We start from the raw sequence: 21,479 nt of genomic DNA on the forward strand, positions 1-21,479 counted from the left end.
ACAGAGTTGGACATGACTGAAGCGACTTAGCAGCAGCAGCAGACTCCAATAAAAATTAATAAAAAAGGAAGTTAAATTAATTAATTAAAGTGGGAAAATGAAGGAAAGAGAAAGCAAGTGGATTAGCCAAGACCTCACAGCTCAGTGGCACCTAAGGTTTTTGCTTCTAGCAAATGGTCCAAAAGAATGTACCATTCTGCCTTCTCTCAGCTGCTTTCCACCCAAAATGTTGGGGTGACCACCAGGATTGTTTTTCATTCTAGTTCTTTCAAAAAGTAAAGGGCAATAGTTTTTTGGTACATAAGTGCTCATAGTAGCATTGTTCATTATAGCCCCAAGTGGAAACAATCCAGATGTCAGTCAACTGAAGGATGGTTGAGCAAAAAAGGGAATACCCATACAATGGAATATCATTCAGCCATAAATAGGAATTAAGGTCCGATACCTCCTGCAGTCAACAAAAACAAGACCAGGAGCTGACTGTGGCTCAGATCATGAACTCCTTATTACCAAATTCAGACTTAAATTGAAGAAAGTAGGGAAAACCATTAGACCATTCAGGTATGACCTAAATCAAATCCCTTATGATTATACAGTAGAAGTGAGAAATAGATTTAAGGGCCTAGATCTGATAGATAGAGTACCTGATGAACTATGGAATGAGGTTCATGATATTGTACAGGAGACAGGAATAAGACCATCCCCATGGAAAAGAAATGCAAAAAAGCAAAATGGCTGCCTGGGGAAGCCTTACAAATAGCTGTGAAAAGAAGAGAAGCGAAAAGCAAAGGAGAAAAGGAAAGATATAAGCATCTGAATGCAGAGTTCCAAAGAATAGCAAGAAGAGATAAGAAGGCCTTCCTCAGCGATCAATGCAAAGAAATAGAGGAAAACAACAGAATGGGTAAGACTAGAGATCTCTTCAAGAAAATTAGAGATACCAAGGGAACATTTCATGCAAAGATGGGCTCAATAAAGGACAGAAATGGTATGGACCTAACAGAAGCAGAAGATATTAAGAAGAGGTGGCAAGAATACACAGAAGAACTGTACAAAAAAGATCTTCACGACCCAGACAATCACAATGGTGTGGTCACTCATCTAGAGCCAGACATCCTGGAATGTGAAGTCAAGTGGGCCTTAGAAAGCATCACTATAAACAAAGCTAGTGGAGGTGATGGAATTCCAGTTGAGCTGTTTCAAATCCTGAAAGATGATGCTGTGAAAGTGCTGCACTCAATATGCCAGCAAATTTGGAAAACTCAGCAGTGGCCACAGGACTGGAAAAAGTCAGTTTTCATTCCAATCCCAAAGAAAGGCAATGCCAAAGAATGCTCAAACTGCCGCACAATTGCACTCATCTCACACGCTAGTAAAGTAATGCTCAAAATTCTCCAAGCCAGGCTTCAGCAATGTGTTCAAGCTGGTTTTAGAAAAGGCAGAGGAACCAGAGATCAAATTGCCAATATCTGCTGGATCATGGAAAAAGCAAGAGAATTCCAGAAAAACATCTATTTCTGCTTTATTGACTAAGCCAAAGCCTTTGACTGTGTGGATCACAATAAACTGTGGAAAATTCTGAAAGAGATGGGAATACCAGACCACCTGACCTGCCTCTTGAGAAATCTGTATGCAGGTCAGGAAGCAACAGTTAGAACTGGACATGGAACAACAGACTGGTTCCAAATAGGAAAAGGAGTACGTCAAGGCTGTATATTATCACCCTGCTTGTTTAACTTATATGCAGAGTACATCATGAGAAACGCTGGACTGGAAGAAACACAAGCTGGAATCAAGATTGCCAGGAGAAATATCAATAACCTCAGATATGCAGATGACACCACCCTTATGGCAGAAAGTGAAGAGGAACTCAAAAGCCTCTTGATGAAAGTGAAAGTGGAGAGTGAAAAAGTTGGCTTAAAACTCAACATTCAGAAAACGAAGATCATGGCATCCGGTCCCATCACTTCATGGGAAATAGATGGGGAAACAGTGGAAACAGTGTCAGACTACTTTTTTGGGCTCCAAAATCTCTGCAGATGGTGACTGCAGCCATGAAATTAAAAGACGCTTACTCCTTGGAAGGAAAGTTATGACCAACCTAGATAGCATATTGAAAAGCAGAGACATTACTTTGCCAACAAAGGTCCGTCTAGTCAAGGCTATGGTTTTTCCAGTGGTCATGTATGGATGTGAGAGTTGGACTGTGAAGAAGGCTGAGCGCCGAAGAATTGATGCTTTTAAACTGTGGTGTTGGAGAAGACTCCTGAGAGTCCCTTGGACTGCAAGGAGATCCAACCAGTCCATTCTGAAGGAGATCAGCCTGGGATTTCTTTGGAAGGAATGATGTTAAAGCTGAAACTCCAGTACTTTGGCCACCTCATGCAAAGAGTCGACTCATTGAAAAAGACTCTGATGCTGGGAGGGATTGGGGGCAGGAGGAGAAGGGGACGACAGAGGATGAGATGGCTGGATGGCATCACTGACTCAATGGATGTGAGTGTGAGTGAACTCCGGGAGTTGGTGATGGACAGGGAGGCCTGGCGTGCTGCGATTCATGGGGTCGTAAAGAGTCAGACATGACTGAGCAACTGAACTGAACTGAACCTCCTACAGTTAAGATGAATTCTGAAAACATTATGCCAAGATAAATCAGTCAGTCCTAAAGGTCACATTTGTATGACTCCATCTAAGTGGAATAGAATGGAATCTATATGAAAATGTCTAGAATTGGCAAATCTGTAGAAACAGAAAGTTGATTGTTGGTTATCTTTGGCTGAGGAACTTGGGGGTGAGGGGATTGTACAGAGTTTCTTTTTGAGGTGATGAAAGTGTTCTAAAAATGACTCTGCTGTTGGTTTTACAGCTCTGTGAATATACTAAAAATCATCAAATTGTATACTTTCAGTGGGTGACTTGCATGATATGTGTTGGGGATTTTCTCCCCGGGACTTGGAAGCAACGAACCTGAAAGAATGACACTCGGACAGTCTATTGCAAGGACTGACAAGTTTATTTCTGCAGTCAAGCCTTTTTATAGAAGCAGGAACAAAGAGCTTAGAGTATACAGCCAGCAGAGCGCGTACGGGGTTAACACCTAATCAGTAAAAATATTTCAAGGACAGCGCGCTCTAAGTGACCCATGTGCTTATCCCATAACCTGTTTTCTCAAGCAACATCCTTAATATTTATTATTAAATCTTGGTGCCAGGCATAACCCAAGGCAGGAGATGTTTTTCTGCCTGCAGCACCAAGCCGGGGTACTTCTGGCCCTTCACCATTTTCCCAAGGACTTCCTCCAACCAGCTATTTTGTACTGGGCTTCCCAACAATATGTTAACTATCTCTCAATAAAATGGTTACAAACAGATAAGGAGAGACCACTAGTAAGATCAGAGGTGTTGATGGGAAGCCTCAGTTTTGTCCATCTCTCTTGGCATAGTCCTGGGACCAGAGCTGAGTGCCAGGCAAGGGGTGATAAAGGAGCCTGGACTGGACACATCAGGGGCTGAAGCCAGTAGGCATTCAATAACTGAAGGAACAAATACTGAAATGCCTGACTCTCTGTTAAAGCCCAGTCGGTGAGAAGGAAGAGAAAAATGTTTGGCTTCAGTCTTAGGACTTGGAGCTGGGAAGGGCTTTTGAGGGTGGCCCAAAGCAATTTGCCATGAGGCTTTAATAGAACCAACACCATTGTGTATTCACACATCTCTTATTCCTCTTATCGAATCTGGGGATTTGTCTGAGGTCTTGGTGCTGAGGAGTTGGAGGGGGAGGCTCTCATTTGGTACCCAACATAGAAACTTGGAACAGGAAACCAGTTTCCCTGAGAAATGTCATCTCCCACTGTACTGTGGGCATTATAAGTTAAAGGTGAAGATTTCTCCAGCAGCAAAGCTCACAAAACACCAAAATGAACCATCTTTGGGAAGATGTGGAAAACTTTATGTATGAGGACATGTGGAAATTAGATGCGACCCATTATGAGACTGGGATGTACATTTTTTGGCCTCTGGAAAGTGCACAGTCAATGGAGGCTGTAATTTAACCCGTTGAGGGATTAAGTTCAAGTGTGATCTAGTGGGATGAACACAGTCAAATGGGTCATTTCACTCAAGTTTTAAACCAACACTTATGTTCACTTACTGTCTTATGTCTGCACAAGACACTCACCTCTGCAAATTGGGTATAAAATTGTGAGCAAGGACTGGTTATGAAAGATATGGTGAAACCATCCTCAGCTTTTGTTATCAAACTGGACTTGAGGCTCAAGTGCCCATGTCACCTCAGTTTAGTGCCTCCCCCATCTCTCAGTAAACTGACTGGAGAGAAGCTTCAGGAAGAGCATAACTTAGGCTGAAACCTTATGATAAACAAATTCACGCTAAGATATGTGTGACCAAGAGTTAATTCATGTGTTGCAGTTTAAGAAAGGAAGTCAGTTACCTTAAGGAACAACGTAATGCAATAGAATTTTTAAAATTTTGTTTTATTTTAGGTGGGTGGGCTTTCAGGATGCTTCTTTTCTTTTTGTTAGGAAAAATTGCTCAATTTATTAATATGGAGCTGGAAATTAAAGTACCAATGAGATAATGACTTTCTACCAATATGACTGGCAAAAACTGAAAAAGAATGTTATGTTATGTGAAAGTTACTCAGTCGTGTCTGACGCTTTGCCACCCCATGGACTATACAGGCCATGGAATTCTCCAGGCCAGAATACCTGAGTGGGTAGCCTTTCCCTTCTCCAGGGGATCTCCCAACCCAGGGATCGAACCCAGGACTCCCACATTGCAGGAGGATTCTTTACCAACTGAGCCGCCAAGGAAGCCCATGAAAAAGAATAATAGTGCTTATTAATTGCTGTGATGTAAGGAAAAAGACTGCAGCCATGAAATTAAAAGACGCTTACTCCTTGGAAGGAAAGTTATGTCCAACCTAGATAGCATATTCAAAAGCAGAGATGTTACTTTGCCCACAAAGGTCTGTCTAGTCAAGGCTATGGTTTTTCCTGTGGTCATGTATGGATGTGAGAATTGGACTGTGAAGAAGGCTGAGCGCCGAAGAACTGATGCTTTTGAACTGTGGTGTTGGAGAAGACTCTTGAGAGTCCCTTGGACTGCAAGGAGATCCAACCAGTCCATTCTGAAGGAGATCAGCCCTGGAATTTCTTTGGAAGGAATGATGCTAAAGCTGAAACTCCAGTACTTTGGCCACCTCATGCGAAGAGTTGACTCATTGGAAAAGACTCTGATGCTGGGAGGGATTGGGGGCAGGAGGAGAAGGGGATGACAGAGGATGAGATGGCTGGATGGCATCACTGACTCGATGGATGTGAGTGTGAGTGAACTCTGGGAGTTGGTGATGGACAGGGAGGCCTGGCATGCTGCGATTCATGGGGTCGCAAAGAGTCAGACACGACTGAGCGACTGAACTGAAGGAAAAAGATGCTGTCACACATTGTTAATAGAAAACTGAACTGTTACCTTAGAAAGAATCTGACAATATCCTTTTTCCTTTCTGGAAGTTTTCTAAAGACATCATTACTAATTTTTAAAAACTTGTTATTTGATGTTGGGGTAGAGCCAATTAACGATGTTGTGATAGTTGTGGGTGAACAGTGAAGGAGTCAGCCACACACATACATGTATCCATTCTGCCCCAAACTCCCCTCCCATCCAGGCTTCCACATAACACTGAGCAGAGTCCCATGTGCTATACAGTAGGTCCTTATTGATTATCCATTTTAAATATAGCAGTGTGCACATGTCCATCCCCAGCTCACGAACTATCCCTTCCCCCCATCCTTCCCCCTGGGCAACCATAAGTTTGTTCTCTGAGTCTCTTTCTGTTTTGTTAGTTCATTTGTGTCCTTTCTTTTTTGACTCCACATATAATGAATGTCTGTGTTATAGGTTAGAGTCCACATACATGTAATTGACATCATATGATATTTGTCTTTGTCATTCCCACTTACTTCACTCAGTATGATCATCTGTGTTTGCCATCAACGTTGCTGCATTATTGTTATTTTTTATGGCTGAGTAGTATTCCATCGTATGTGTGTACCACATCTTCTCTATCCATTCCTCTGTCGATGGACATTTAGGCTGTTTCCACGTCTTGGCTGTTGTGGATAGTGCTGCCGTGAACACAGGAGAATCTTTGTTATTAACGAGCTCCCTGGTGATGCTGATGCAGGTGGTCTGCCCCATACTTGGAGACACACTGCTTTGGTGAAGGCATCTCAAAATTTATTGTGTAGAGAAGTAACCTGGGACCTTGTTAAACTGCAGCTCTGGCTCAGCATTTCTAATCAGCTCTCGGATGATGTCAGGGATACTGATCTGCAGAACACAGTTTGAGTGACAAGGTTACACAGCTGTGGTTCTCAGAGGGGGTTCCCTGCACAGGCGCCAGGATCACCAGGGAACTTGTTAGAAAGGCCAGTTCTCAGGTTCGACCTCAGACTTGCAGAAACTGTAGGTGATCTGTCTCAACACGCCCTTGCTGTGAATCTGCTTCAGGCTGGAGCTGGAGAGACCCTGAGAGCGCTCTCACCCCACCCCTCAAAATCCTGGAGCAGCACCCTATGGAGCAGCTGAGAGCTGTAAACTTACAGAGGGGCCCGTGGCCTCAGGGGTGCTGCTGATATTCCTAGGGGAGGAAGCTGTGGAGAAGGAGGCGTTAGAATTGGGTGGTGGGTGCCCCTGGGTACTAGCGAGGTCTCCAGTCCAGGATGGTGGCAGAAGGAAAGGCCAGTCCCGAACCGGGCCTCTGGGCAATAGTCAGGGGGTCGGGGGGCAGGGTACACGTGCAGCAGCAGTGGATTTGTGACCTGGGGCCCCCTGACTTCTCTACTGTTTCCTCCACAGCTCAGGCACTTGCCTTGCCAGGCCCGCAGATCCTTTGGATAAAGCGGCACACCTACCCATTTATACAAAGGTCTTAGGAATTTCTCGGGCTTACTTCTTCCAGGGTTATTTGCATTTAAAAAGTAGCTTTCAGGAGAAAGCAATTTTTCTTAAGTGCCGTTTTAAGCTTTAGGGTGCCTGGATAGGAAGCTGCCTGGTCTTCAAAGCACACCTCTCAGAGACAGCCCATGGTGCTGACACATTGGCTCTGCATCCGGCTTTTCATGGTGAAGCTGGCAGGGCCCCTCCCTGTGCGGGCCAGGCTGCCTGAGCTGAGGAATTGCCCCTCCCGCACGGCTGCCTCCTGGAATCTCTCACTGCCCCATCCTCTGTGGGAGAGAGGCAGCAATTAGCATAACTGGAACAGATCCCCTTTGTCTGCATCTCAGACTGTGGGATTCAGGCCTCCCCCAGAGACATGCTAATTACGTGGAAGGGACCCTGGGTGCTCATTGGCACCAATCTCTGCTCAACTCTTGCTGCTGCTGGAAAGAAACCAGGTGTATGTGAAGCCAGAGCTTGGGGTTCTGCATGGATTGTGCATGGATTAACTTGCTTCCCATCCAGGAAAACTCCTGCTCCTCCAACCCCCTAAGCACTCTCAATATCTTCCTCCCCTAAGTTTCTGCAGCCCTCGGCTGTGACTCCTGGTCACATGAGTATCTTCCATCTTGGCATGAGTATCTTTCATCACCTCGCCCAAGACTGACTTTCTTTCACATTTGGACTGCAGTTTCTTCACAGAGGACCTTGTTTTATACTTAATTGATGAATCAACTAAGCAATCAATCAATGCTGATTAAAGAAAGATTTTGTCAAGCACTGTGCAAAGATCACTAAGTCAACATCTACAAAGAAGGCCATACAACTTAGTTAGGGGTGCAGGGGTATGTAACTGAGTGATCAGTTACATACCATCTGATGCTCTGTGAAGATTGAGGAGTAGGTACAGAAATGTGCCTGGGCAGGAGTGAAGGGAGGAGCGATGAAGGGCTTCCTGGAGGAGGTGACATTTGAACATGTTTAAGGATGAGTATGGTTTTTCCAGTGGTCATGTATGGATGTGAGAGTTGGACTGTGAAGAAAGCTGAGTGCTGAAGAATTGATGCTTTTGAACTGTGGTGTTGGAGAAGACTCTTGAGAGTTCCTTGGACTGCAAGGAGATCCAACCAGTCCATTCTAAAGGAGATTAGCCCTGGGTGTTCTTTGGAAGGAATGATGCTAAAGCTGAAACTCCAGTACTTTGGCCACCTCATGCGAAGAGTTGACTCATTGGAAAAGACTCTGATGCTGGGAGGGATTGGGGGCAGGAGGAGAAGGGGACGACAGAGGATGAGATGGCTGGATAGCATCACTGACTTGATGGATGTGAGTCTGAGTGAACTCCGGGAGTTGGTGATGGACAGGGAGGCCTGGCGTGCTGGGATTCATGGGGTCACAAAGAGTCGGACACAACTGAGTGACTGAACTGAACTGAGGGATGAGTAGGGTTAACCACGGGCTTCCCAGGTGGCGCTACGGTTTGTGACCCCATGGACTGTACAGTCCGTGGAATTCTCCAGGCCAAGATACTGGAGTGGGTAGCCTTTCCCTTCTCCAGGCATTCTTCCCAACCCAGGGATCAAACTCAGGTCTCCCGCATTGTGGGCACATTCTTTACCAGCTGAGCTGCAGGGGAATCCCACTGGTAAAGAAACCACCTGCCAATGCAGGAGACATAGAGACATGGGTATTTTATGGGTAGGAGGCATGGCAACCTACTCCAATATTCTTGCCTGGAAAATCCTGAGGAACCTGGCAGGATACAGTCCATGGGGTCACAAAGAGTCAGACACGACTGAGCAACTTCACAGGCACGCATGCAGGGTTTACCATATAGGTGTTACAGAGGAAAAGGCACATACAAAGTCACCGGATGGGATAATTTTGGACTGTCCTGGGACCTCGAGGTCGAGGTGACTGGGCCATAGACGGCCTGGGAGAGAGGAAGAGACAAGATGGGGAGGCAGGTGACTGGGTCCTAAAAAGTTTTTACCTTCCAAGCCAAAGGGTTTGGAGGTTGACTTGAGGGCATTGTGCCACCATTGAAGGATTTGAATAAGAAGATAGTGTGGTCAGAGTCATGTTTTAGAAAGAGAAATCTGAAGTGTGGAGGACAGACGGGAGAGATGACGTGGAAGTGAGACAGCCAAGGAATGAGACTCAGGCAAGGAGGGTGGGAGAGGAAGCAGGCAGTGAGGGATGATGCAGACCAGGGCCTGGGGTGGGAGCCCATATACGTGACGGGAAGGAGGCAGGGACGATGGAGAGGGCCAGGGCCAGCAGGGGGCAAGGATCCAAGTCGTCTTGTGGACATAGCATGTTTGAGGTGCCCAGGGGTGGGCCTGCTCATGGGAAGTTGAGCATAGGTGTCTGGATGAAGGGGAGGGAATCCATGAGACACGGTCAGAGGTGGTGTAACCTGGGGACTTGGGAAGATGTTTAAGACTCCAGCTGAATTTGAACCCTGGCTTTGCTTCTTACTAGTTGAGTGAACTTGAGCAAGACAGTCTACAAGTGTGTTGCTTTCCACTTCTGTAAGAAAGGGATCTTAGTCCTGTCTTGCACAATTGTAGGAGGACAAGGAAGACAATACATGGGTGGTGCTATGCACAATATCTGGGACACGCTAGGCACTTGGCAAATGTTTTATATCATCAGGCGGTTGGAAGCTGGATGTGGGTCAGGTGGCCCCAGGGAGAATGAGCAACGGGAAAGAAAGAGGAGAGTCGAAAAGAGAATTCCCGAGGAGCCCGGCGGACAGCAAGGCAGGAGAGTGGGGTCAGGGAGACTGACACTAGAGGAGGGCATGGCCGGGAGACCAGAGACCACAGGGAATTAGGAGATGAAGGGTAGGCATGTTGGCTTGTCAATCAGGAGGTTACTGGTGATTTTAGAGCAATTTCAGTGGAGCAGGGAATGAGTGAAAGACACTTTCAAAAATCTTTGCTTTGAAGGGTGGGAGAAGATAAAAAGAAACAAAAGGGGAGCCGGAGTTAGGAAGACTTCTTTTTAAGACAGATTTGGTTAATATCTCTATCCTTTCACTTTCCCTGTTTTACTGAAATCATCTCTGCGGGTGGACGCCTGCCTCTCTGGCCACCCCAGCATCCCTGTGCCTTCCAGTCTGGGTTAGGGGCACTCCTCTCCTAGCACCCCAGTCGTGTTAAGAGCTGTGACAAGGCACCCACGTGGTAAACGGAGTTGTCAGTTTCTTCTGTGTCTTCCTCTTGGCCACGAGGAGCATAGGAACTGGGCCCACGTAGCTTGGGTTTCTCAGCCCCTGTCCAGGTGCCTGGCACAAAGTAGGTGCTCCAAAAATCTGCCCTGACGGTTCAGACTTGTGTGAATGAGATGCAGGACGAGGCCTGCTGCTTCCAGCCCCTGCCTACCTGGGGAGCCCCAGGGGGAGTGAACTGTTAATTTTCCTGGCATTGGAGCCACAGTGTTGCTGGTGACGCTCGTGTGACCTAGAGAAGAGGCGTGGTTTCTCTGCTTGTTAACCTGGGACCAGTGCCTTGGGAATACATGTCGACGTGCAAGTTCAAACACATTCATATCAGGTATCTGGACCCAGAGTGGCTCACTTGTGTTCCCGGAAATGGTGTCGGTGGGTGCCAAATTCCTTGTTCCTACTAGGGTCATGCAAAGTCTTCAAAGGAAGCAGAGTCATCAGCGAGGATTTTGTAAACAGAACCTGCAAGTGAAAGGCTCTGACCTCTCACAGATGATGTTCTTGGGAGGGTCTTGGTCTCTGAGCATGAAGTATACCTTTAAGGGCTGCAGTGACCACACTCTCCTTGCCTGGAGAGTCAAGGCATCATTCCAGCTCCAGTTGACTTGGATTCTGCTGAAGCTGTAAATCCCTTCTTGAGATTAGGTTTTGATAGGAAGAGCCTGTAGGGATGTCATGGACCTGAGAGGGAAGAAGGGCTTCTGTGGAGGGTAAAGGACTGAGAAATGAGAGGTTATGGCTCTGGGAAACCGATTGCCCATCTTTCTGCCCTTATGTCACTTCCCGTGCAATTAAGGAGTCAAGACGATGACCATAGCCTAACAGTCAAAGCATGTTCTTGTTGATGCAAGTTCATGGGAAGCCATACACATGCACTCCAATGGGAAGTGGCAGTTAGGACCAGACCCATTCAGACCTGTCCTGAAAGTAACCAGAGGCCCATGAAGTGGTCTTAGAACTCCTGGGACTGCTCTTCTGGGGTCTGCTCACTGGATCTGCTCTGGACAGCCCCTAGTTCTGGCCTATGCTGTAAGCAACCTCTCAAGGTAATCCAAGCAAGAGCAGACCCAGCCCCTTGGGAGGAAAGGCCACCTCCCTGGTCTACAGCCAAAGCACTGAAGGAACCCTGTCTGCCCTTGATGCCATGAAGACGCGACCCCACGAAGGCCTGGATGGAATCTCCGTTGGTGGATAGAGCAGATATCCTGAGACAGTTTTCCTCACCTTCTGGCTCTGATCAGGCAGCAAGAGTGTGTGTTGTGACTTGGTCAGAGCTCACGCCAAAGAGTGGTTCTTACACCTTAACTCTGAGGAGACCGTTTCTGATGCTTTGCTGCCAAGTGGCCTTGAGAAGATGAAGAAGTTACAGCATCTTCAGAGTTTGCTTCTAACTTTCAATGCAATGACCACTCTCTAAAAAATAGAGGCAGTGTGCTCTCACAGGAAAAAGCCAGGAACAAGGAGTCAGAAGACCTGAGTGGTTCTGCCACTTAAGATCCAAGCATGCTTCACAACCTGGGTGTCAGTTTTCTAATCTCTAAAATGGGAATATTCATGTTAAGTCACTTTAGTCGTGTCTGACTCTTAGCAAACCCCATGGACTGTAGCCTGCCAGGCTCCTCTGTCCATGGGATTCTCCAGGCAAGAATACTGGAGTGGGCTGCCATGTCCTCCTCCAGGATGTCTCCCCGATTCAGGGATCAAACCTGCTTCTCTATGTCTGCTGCTTTGGTAGGCAGGTTGTTTACCACTAGTGCCACCTGGGAAGCCCAAAATGGGAATAGGAATACGTATTTTAGATGCTCATGGGCTAGTTTTGAGGATCAAATGAAACAAAAATGTGAGTCTTCGCGGTAAGGGATAGTAGTTTATTTTTTTTTTAAACTTTAGGCCACGCGGGGTCTTCATTGCTGCAGGGGCTCTCTCTAGTTGAGGCGTGTGGGCTTCTCACTGAAGTGGCTTCTCCTGTTGAGGAGCACGGGCTCTAGAGCATGGACTCAGTAGCTGTGGTACTCACGCTTAGTTGTCCTGTGGCATATGGGATCTTCCCAGACTAGGGATCAAACCTGTGTCCCCTGCAGGCAGACTCCTAACCACTGGACCATCAGGGAAGTCCAGGAATGGTACTCTTGATTGCAAATCAGCTGGACTCCAGATATCTTGTCCAGATACTTCCTCCAGATATCTGCTAAATCAGACCACACGGGCCTGCATGCTGTGCCGGGGCCCTCCAACAGGCAGCATTGTCTGCTGACTCATCTCTCTTGCTGGTTTTGTCCTATAAAAGGGCCAATGGGGGCTTTCAAGCAGGAAAGGTTTTCACGGTTTCTGCCATGAGCAAACCAAACTTTCCTGGGCTGAACTCTGAGCCCCGCGTTGTCAGAGAGGATCGGAGACTGGCCTTTATCTCTGTGACAGATACAGCCTTTAGAGTCAGTCAGGCATTTTATTGTTTCCCCAGTGATGACGTGGTTGGAATTCGGCCCATGTCCTTGTAGTACTCGCTGCTGTTGAATTAGTAAGGGGAAAGGCAAAGGAACTGCGTGCTGGACAATGAAAGCTGAGGGCTTGGGGCTTTACAAGCTCCCAGCAATTCTCTTTTGGTTGGAAGGCAGCAGTGCTAGGAAGGGTTGAAGATATGGAATTCTCCTTTCTGATCTGGCTGCTGGGAGTGAGGCAGGGGTGGCATATCTCCTCTGGACATCTTGTTAAAACTCTCTTATGTGAAGCAGGCCAGCACCAGAGGAGGGTCTTTCTGGGAGCCATCTCTGAGTGGTGGCTGAGCCAAATTGTTTGCATCAGGACTGGAATTCAGCCAAAAATGCATCAGTTTCACACTGAGAGCAATTTTGAGCAGGGAAACAAGGATCAACAGCTTAGAATTCTGGCTCTCCAGGAGCTACAGGAAAGGATATTGAATGTAGCCACATGTGTTTTTGACCTGGGGGGACTGTGATGACCACTCTTGGGGAAGGGGGATTTAGAGCTTTGCTGCAGTCTTAATGTGTGTTCCCAGAATTCCTATGTTGAAGCCGCATCCTCAATGTGATGGTATTCGTAGATGAGACCTTTGGGAGGTGGCCCCTAATGCCTTTAGGGTGGAGCCCTCATGAAGGAGATTAGTGCCCTTATAAAAGAGACTTCAGAGAGCTCCCTAGCCTCTTGCAACATGTGAAGATACAACCAGAAAGCCAGAATGGGGCCCTTACTCAACCATGCTGGCATCCTGATTTGGAATTTCAGCCTTCAGAACTGGGAGAAATAAATGTCTGCTGTTAATAAGCTATCCAGTCTCTGGCACTGCATCATAGCAGTCCAGATGGACTGAGACAGGTATTGTCCAGGGAGTCCCAGGGGCCTGGTGGATGATGAGTAGCTACACGGGCCCAGGGCTGCACAGGCACCTGTGGTCATGTGTCTCCACAGAGCCTCACATTGTGGCCACCGTGAGCTGGTAGCCTGAGAGCATTGTTTTATCAGTCTGGGTTTGAAGCCAGTCTCCATTTCATAGGCCATATCAGATGCATGCCTGGGATGACCACCTGCCCTGGAAGACAGGGGCTCTAAGCCTGTCACCCTCCAGTGCCTCCTCTGACTTGAACGAGCCTGTGTCCCAAAGATGAGGGCACTCTTATTTAGAAAAAGAAGAGAAAAACAGAGAAAACCAGAAGCGACCTTTCCCCTTCCTGGCCAGCAAACCTTCTCTCTTTGTTTGCACCCTTTGGTGTTTCTCTGGGTCACAGTGGAAGCTGTGTCCATGCTTGTCTCTCTCTCTTTTTTTTGTTCTAAACTGTCTTTCTTTCTTTCTTTTTAGCCACACTGCATGACTACCACATTGCACAGCCATACCACGTGCATCTCGCTGCATGAGTTCTTCGTTCCCTGAAACCGTGCCCCACGGTGGAAGCGGTGGAAGCTCGGAGCCTCAACCACCGGATCTCCAGGGAAGTCCCTGTGATCTCCTCTTAGCACTGCCACACCGGCACCCCGTTTCACAGTGTGTTTATCCCCTTAAACATGTCCTCTCTCCCAGGTCTTTAGCCCTTTCCCCTGGGCTAGTTGTTTTCCATCTGCATTTAACACATTCAAGTCTCATTCGTTTAAGAAAAAGAAAAGCCTCCCTCCTGCCTCCCTCCTGCCACTGTTCCTCCCACCTTCTGGAAGGCGGTTTCTGTACCTGCCCTCTCCACCACGTCCCCCCTGGGTTCTCACCTGGGCTCACGTCTTTCTGGCTTGTCCGTCAACCACGCGACCAGCTCTCATTGCAGCACCAAAGGCCCATCTGTGAGAGCCAGTGTGCCCTTTCTCAGCGAATTTGATTCTTTTGACCTGTTTTTTTCCTACTACTGAAAGGAAAAAAACCCCTGCTCTTCCCTTAAATATTCTGACACCACACACGTTCCTGGTTTTCCTGGGCCTCCATTTTTTTTCCTGCTCCGTCTCCTCTCACCAACTTCTGTTCTTGTGTCCTGAGCTCTCTTTCCTCTCCGTCTCATGTTCACCTCAACTATTTCCTGTGGTTACACAAACTGAAACCCACCACCTGCCTCAGATTCCAGCCTAGACAGCTTGCCTGAGCTCCGCTTCCATGTTCCTTGACTCCCACGGGGAGCACGCGAGCTGGCTCCCTCTCTGGGCTGGGCCTCAGCCGACAGCACGGTTAGTAACTCTTCCTCAGAAACCTGAGTTTGTGAGGAAACTGTGGGATGCCTGGTGAGCACATGAACATTCCCCTTGAGCCCGCATTTTCCCCCTCCTCTTTCTCCTCAGTCTTTACCCTCACCTTCCCGCCATCTTCAGTGTGAGCATCACACACACACACACACACACACACACACACACACACACACAATCACTCACACTCACGCTCTTCTTGTCTGGAATGTTCTCCTCAGGACCTCGCCCCAACTTTTCCATCATCAGGTTGCGCTGCCTGGGGCGGGTCCCCTCCCCTCTCAGAACCTCAGTTTCCCCATCAGTAAAACAGGGGAGGTGGACTAGGTAAGCTCCACTGCGGCCCTTTCTGTGCTAAAGTTCCTTAACTTGGTGGCGAGTTGGAAAGTCACTGGAGGACACAGACTCCGCCCTGGATACCACTTTGGTGTCCCTGCCAGAAGCCACATAGACAATGCAGTCTAGGTCAGTGCTGATTTTGTTACTGTGACAGTCTGGCCCATCGCAGGGACTAAAGGTCTCCCTTGCTGGGCTGGTGGTAGGTGTGTGAGCGTGTTCTTGTCTCTTGGGCCATGCATTTGTCAATAGGATGTGTGTATATAGAGATTTATTTTAAGGAGTTGGCTCATGTGACTGCAAAGACTAGTGAGTCCAAAATCTGCAGAGCAGAGGCCAGCAAGTTGGAGAGGCAGGGAACAGCTGCTGTTCAACCCTGAAAGCAGTCTGCTAGCAGAATTCCCTCTACCCGCCTGAGACTTTGTTTCTGTAATCCCCAATTTCACAACCTTTCCCACCAACTTTCATCAGCCATCAGGCCTGATGGTGCAGGTGAGAGTGAGTGTTTCTGTGGCATTGCCTCCCAAGCCACAATGCAAGTCATTCATTTCAGGAATTTTTCTCCACTTAAGTAAGCCTCACTGTGGGTGACTCAGATCTAGGAAAACTCATGAGTGGGTGAGATGTCATTGGTAAATTGCAAAGGTTCAGCACCAGCCACGTGGAAGCAGTACTCTTTTTTCTGTGACCTTATATGTACCTTACGTAAAAAAAAAAAAAAACAAACAAATAGGAAAAAAGGATAAGAAACTGTCTCTTTGGCGGGCATTTTGCCCATGTGCCCATTGTACCCTGGGTCTAAGCCTGACTTTCCAAATCGCTTTGCAGCCTGTTGTTCAGGCAAACAGAAGCTCCAAAGAAAAGAAAATAATGGTTTAGTGACCTTGGGTTCATCTTGAACAAGCCAGTGGGTGATAGGTGTCCACATTACCTTTGGGAGGTGAGGTTGGTTGGCACACATGTTAAACAGGAGGAAGAATAGCATTCAAGTTTCCGTCATCAAGTATGTGTAATAGTTGATTTTGTGGAAACAAATAAATGCTAGGAAAGCGGTCCTATGGGGTAATGGGAGTCACCCCATCCCAGGTGATCAAAGGGGAGGCCCAGGGCACCAGCGGGATGCTCAGGCTGTAAGGTGCTTCTCTCAGAGTAGATCTGGCTCATCCATTCCATGTTCTGGGCACAGGGTCTGCCTAGGGAGGACTGTCTGTGGCCTCGAATAAGACCATCATCAATTTGCAAGGAACCCTACTCAAATCCAGCAACTCTAAACTCAGGGAGGGGAATGCGGCCTGAGAACCCAGGGGAGCTTGTTGGACACACGTATCCCAGTTTCCCCACCCCATGTGGTTCTGACTTGGCAGGACTGCAGCAGGGCCCCAAGAATCTGCATGTTCACTGAGCTGGCCGGGTGACTCTGCCGCCCGGCCAGGTATGGGAACCAGGGTCCTAACCAGTGCCGAGGGATTGGGGATGGAGCACTGGTTTCCGAATTGGCCTGCTTTCTGTCCCCGGCCTTGGCGGTGCCATGTGTGTGCCGTCAGGAGCATGCGGTCATCAGACGCGCCAGCTGTTTGACCCACCGTCCCCACGGCATCTGCACACACCCCTGCCTCCCCAGTTCTGAGAATGTATTAACTTCCGTGTGTCTGGCTATAGTGGGAGAGGAAGCTCCCCTGTACATAAACCTGGGCCTTTGAACTCTCCTCCTTCATTGCCTGCCCTTCCTCCCGGGGTCCTGGGGGACGTTCTGGAGCAGGAGGAAATACACGCGGGGAGTGGGGTGTTCTCTGACCTGGACGCCTGTTCTGGGACGAACAGTTTTGATGTCAGTAGGTGCCGTAAAATGGGTCATAATATCCCTCTTGAGAGAAAGGGGCTGAGTTAGCTGAGAGTTAGGTCAGCTCAGGGCATCTGCCTTCTCCTCCGGGTCTGTTCCTTTCCCTGGGAAATGTGTGAGTAATGACAGGAGTGGAACTGGCAAACTCAGCTCACTCTCATCAGTGATGGGGTTGCATGCACAGGCGGGTGAGTGGCCCCGAGACAGGGGAAGGGCCCAGGGGTGGGGTGCTGCTGGGAAATGTCATGTGGGCATTTCTGCTCCTCGGGGAGCCCCAGAATGACTCCTCGACACCCCACTACACTCGGTCCTCTGGCCTGTAGGTAGGATGCTGCCACCTCCCCGTCCATTCATGTTCTCATCTCTGAGCCCCTCCTCTGCCCAGGAGACGAGCGCACAGCCTCTGTTTATCAGAGGATCCCTGCCCTCATGGCAGCCTAGGACAGAGGAGCCCGATGGCACACGAGGTCCCACACAGGCTGCTCTGTGCTTGGCTGTCAGCTCCTGACTTGCTTCTGAGATGGCAAGCGGAAGCCCCTGGACAGAGCTCATCAATGACCCGCTGTCCTAACCCCTGGGCCCTCTGTGTACAAAGATGTAACAGCCCTCCCTTCATCTGTCTTTCCAGATCTTCTTTCTTGCCTGTGTGGTCTGCTATTCCACTGCCTTTTTAAAATTTTTTAAAATTTATTTGGCTGCCTTGGGTCTTCACTGGGGCCCACGAGACCCTTGCTGCATTACGTGTGATCTTTCACTGTGGCATCTGACTCTAGTTGTGGCACATGGGCTCCAGAGCTCGCAGGATCAGTAGTTGAGGCCTGCGGGCTTCAGTTGCTCCGTGGAATGTGGGATCTTAGTTCCCTGATCAGGGATTGAATCTGCTTCCCCTGCATTGCAAGGTGGATTCTTAACCAATGGACCACCCGGGAAGTTCTTCTGTTGGCTTTTCGAGCCTCCCTCTCTGCTTCCGCTTTGGATGGCTAGTGCATGCGTGGTAGCTGCCTTGCACTCAAGGTGCTGTCTCTCAGATGAACCACCTGAATTAACCGTCCATCCTCCACTCCACTCCCAGTCTTGTCCTTTGTCCTGGCCCCATCTTTGGCTCTTGCTCACCTGGGCGGGAGAGCAGACATGGACAGATGGAGCCTGGCTGGGGGAAAGGGAGTAGTGAGCTCTTTCATGTCTCTTGGACACCCGGCCTCCTCCCTGCCTCCATTCAACAGCCCTGTTTTCTGCATCCTTCACATGCTGTCTGTTTAGGACAGCCTTGCCTGGGTCCCTCCTGCACTTGCAAACCGTGTGCATTTATAGGAAACAAAGCTTCATGTGGGCACATTCTATGATCCTAATTAGATCAAAAAGGGCAGGACATCTTGTCCCAGCAGTCATCGGTGCCCTGCATGCTGGTGGAAATTCAACTGGCTAGTGACTCCTCCTGGTGAAACACTCCTGGTTTCCCTCTGCTCTTGGAGGCATTGGAAGCAAAGTTTCCATCAATGCGACAAAAGCCAATAGAAAGAAGAGCTCTCTTCTTGGGAAGAATTCTGGGTGTTCAAGAAAACTTTGCTCTGACCAACACAACCCATACATTCTTTCATTTGTCCTTTCATCCACTGATTCCCGGTAGACCTTTTAAGTGCCAATTCTAGGCAATACACAAGCCATGGGAGCTTACCATCCTGTTCGGGAGATAAAACAGTGAGACAGCATGGCAAATCACCATGCAACTAAATGCCATACATACTTACTTGGTTTAAATCATGAATCGAGGAGGTAAGAGAAGGATCAGTCAGTCAGTTCAGTTGCTCAGTCGTGTCCGACTCTTTGCGACCCCATAGACTGCAGCACGCCAGGCTTCCCTGACCATCACCAACTCCCAGAGCTTGCTCAAACTCATGTCCATCGTGTCGGTGATGCCATCCAACCATCTTATCCTCTGTTGTCCCCTTCTTCTCCTGCCTTCAGTCTTTCCCAGCATCAGGGTCTTTTCCAGTGAGTCAGTTCTTCACATCAAGTGGCCAAAGTATTGGAATTTCAGCTTCAGCATCAGTCCTTCCAGTGAATTTTCAGGACTCATTTCCTTTAGGATTGACTGGTTGGATCTCCTTGCAGTCCAAGAGACTTCTCAAGACTCTCAAGACTCCCAACACTGTAGTTCAAAAGCATCAATTCTTGGGCGCTCAGCTTTCTTTATAGTCCAACTCTCACATGCATACATGACTACTGGAAAAACCATAACTTTGACTAGACAGACCTTTGTTTGCAAAGTAATGTCTCTGCTTTTTAATATGCTGTCTAGGTTGGTCATAGCTTCTCTTCCAAGGAGCAAACTTCTTTTAATTTCATGGCTGCACTCACCATCTGCAGTGATTTTGGAGCCCAAGAAAATAAAGTCTCTCACTATTTCTATTGTTTCCCCATTTATTTACCATTAAGTGATGGGATGATAGGGTCGCAAGTACTCTATAGAGACTAGTGGTTCTCCAGGCCCTGGGAGGAAGGGCATAATTTAGATATGCAGAAGAGAATGTGGAAGACTTTCCAGGAAAAAGAAAAGAGCAAAAGTGTAGTGTTTTGCAGCAAGCAGAGGGTGTTCTGGGGCAGGGGAAGGAGCTGGAGAGAATGAACATTGGCTCCAGCTGCTTCCATGGATGTAGCAGGCATGTGGGCCCACACTGGCCATTCCTGACCTTGTTTGGGAATTGCTTTGGTAACCAAGAATGCATAAAAGAAGCTTCCTGGGCCTGCCCTCACCTCTTCCCATGCCCTGCACGCAGGCCTCATGCAGACCACTCTCGTGCTCCAGCAGCAGAAGTAGCAGAGAGACTGGAAGGCAGAGCTGTTTGATTTCTAAGGGCTTCCAATCCAGCCAGGTGGAAGGCAGCCAGGGAGGCAGCAGCTGGTGACAGCCTGCCTTACTGCCTAGATAGCAGGCTGCTACCCAAGGGAACAATTGGGCAGAAAGGGGGGTGGCCAGTCAGGGAACACGGGCCAGTGGAATTCTGAACAAGGTCAGAGTCCAATCTGGTACAGTGCTTGATTACCAATTTAAATCTCGTCTTTCCTTCCAGGGTGGCTGCCACCCCTGCAGAAGAGGCCAAGGCTGCCACAAGGGACATTTGCATTTAAAGAGGCCAAGTGCCCGGCATCCTGGCAAGGCTGAGGCCTGGCCTGCACGTTCATCCCAACACCAGAAGGCTGCACGCTGAGTATGCTCGGATTTCACCCACATATGGATGCCCACTTGCTTGGGGGGAAAAGACTCCAAATTCTTCTTATTTCTTCCAATCTGAAGGGGAATCCTGGAGTGTGCAGAGTGGAGGCAGTGGAGTCTGGAAGCTGGTGATCGTATGGTTTTCTTAACAGGGTCTGAAATGAAGTCCTAACGGAATGGCAGGCAGTGGATGACAGGGATAGTAAAGGGGCTAAACTGGAATCAGGCTGGGGGGGGGAGATGTGGAAGGTGGCTGACAGAATGACGCAAGAATCTGGGTTAGAATCCCTGGTGGTCCAGCGGCTAAGCTTCCATGCTCCCAATACAGGGGGCCGGGTTTCGATCCCTAGTCAGGGATCTAGATCCCACATGCTCCAATGAAGATGGAAGATTCTGCATGCTGCAACTAAGACCCAGTGTGGTCAAATAAATAAGTAAATAAATAAATATTTTTTAAAAAGAATCTGAGTGACAGTGAGGGTCCAGTAGGTGGATTCGACAGCAGTGTGGATTGATTTATTCTGGGCACATGATTCAACTTGAAAGAAGGCTCCTCTTCATGTCTCTCTCCTTGAGGCAGCTGATTTGCAATCTTTTTCTCCATCTGGGAAGTGTTAGGAAATTTTAATGCATGATTACTAATGCCCCAGAGATTCTGCTGCAGCAAATCTATAACTTCTCTCCTTTCCCATCAGTCACAGGATCTTGGCCTCCATCACCACCACCCTAAGGGAAGGGGGCAAGGGCTGAACAAGTCCTCCTCACTCCCATGTGCTCAAACCCCCTGGGCTTGGTCTTCCCGTGACCCCTTTACCAATAGATCAGCTCGCACTTATTGCATCCCTAGGTGTTGGTGGAAACTTAGGCACACAGCTTGAATTCATGGGCAGCTCTGCACTTGCTTTCTGCTGGACAGGCTGTCCATGAGAATAGGGAGGACTCGGTGCAATGGGATTGTGACGTTGGGGTTCTCAGGGACAACAACCTTCTCAGAAGATTTGCTTGTCGGCCCCCTCAAAGGCAAAGCCTGTCTCGATTCTTTGGCTGCGGGCTGGACATTAGGTTACCCAACACCTGTGCTGGAAAGCCCATATCTGCACATGTGTGCACACACACACACACACTCACCTGCTGGAGGCACCCAAAGGTACATTCTGTGTATCCTGCAGCCAAGTAGATGGCCAAGCAGGTCTGGCTGGCCCAGACTCCATCTGAGCACTCCTGGGA

The 21,479-nt window shown here is 48.4% G+C and overlaps 1 protein-coding gene across 4 annotated transcripts in view; it reads left to right on the top strand.

Moving 5' to 3' along the window:
* LIPG (lipase G, endothelial type) overlaps positions 1-20,715 on the top strand; it is a 70,732-nt gene extending 50,017 nt beyond the window's left edge. For 3 of the 4 annotated variants that reach the window (XM_086373442.1, XM_086373439.1, XM_086373445.1), the window contains one exon: positions 20,110-20,715. In XM_086373442.1, the coding sequence (XP_086229568.1) occupies positions 20,110-20,167 (58 nt within the window). In that variant the 3' untranslated portion in view covers positions 20,168-20,715. Of the gene's footprint in view, positions 1-14,002; positions 14,229-20,109 lie in introns of those variants that run through there. The other variant, XM_086373441.1, reaches the window with a different exon arrangement.
* Positions 20,716-21,479: the final 764 nt, after the last annotated feature.

This window comes from Bos grunniens, chromosome 24 (assembly GCF_055505025.1).
Source record: "Bos grunniens cultivar Pamir isolate PY7600 chromosome 24, Bosgru_T2T1.0, whole genome shotgun sequence".
NCBI lineage: Eukaryota > Metazoa > Chordata > Mammalia > Artiodactyla > Bovidae > Bos > Bos grunniens.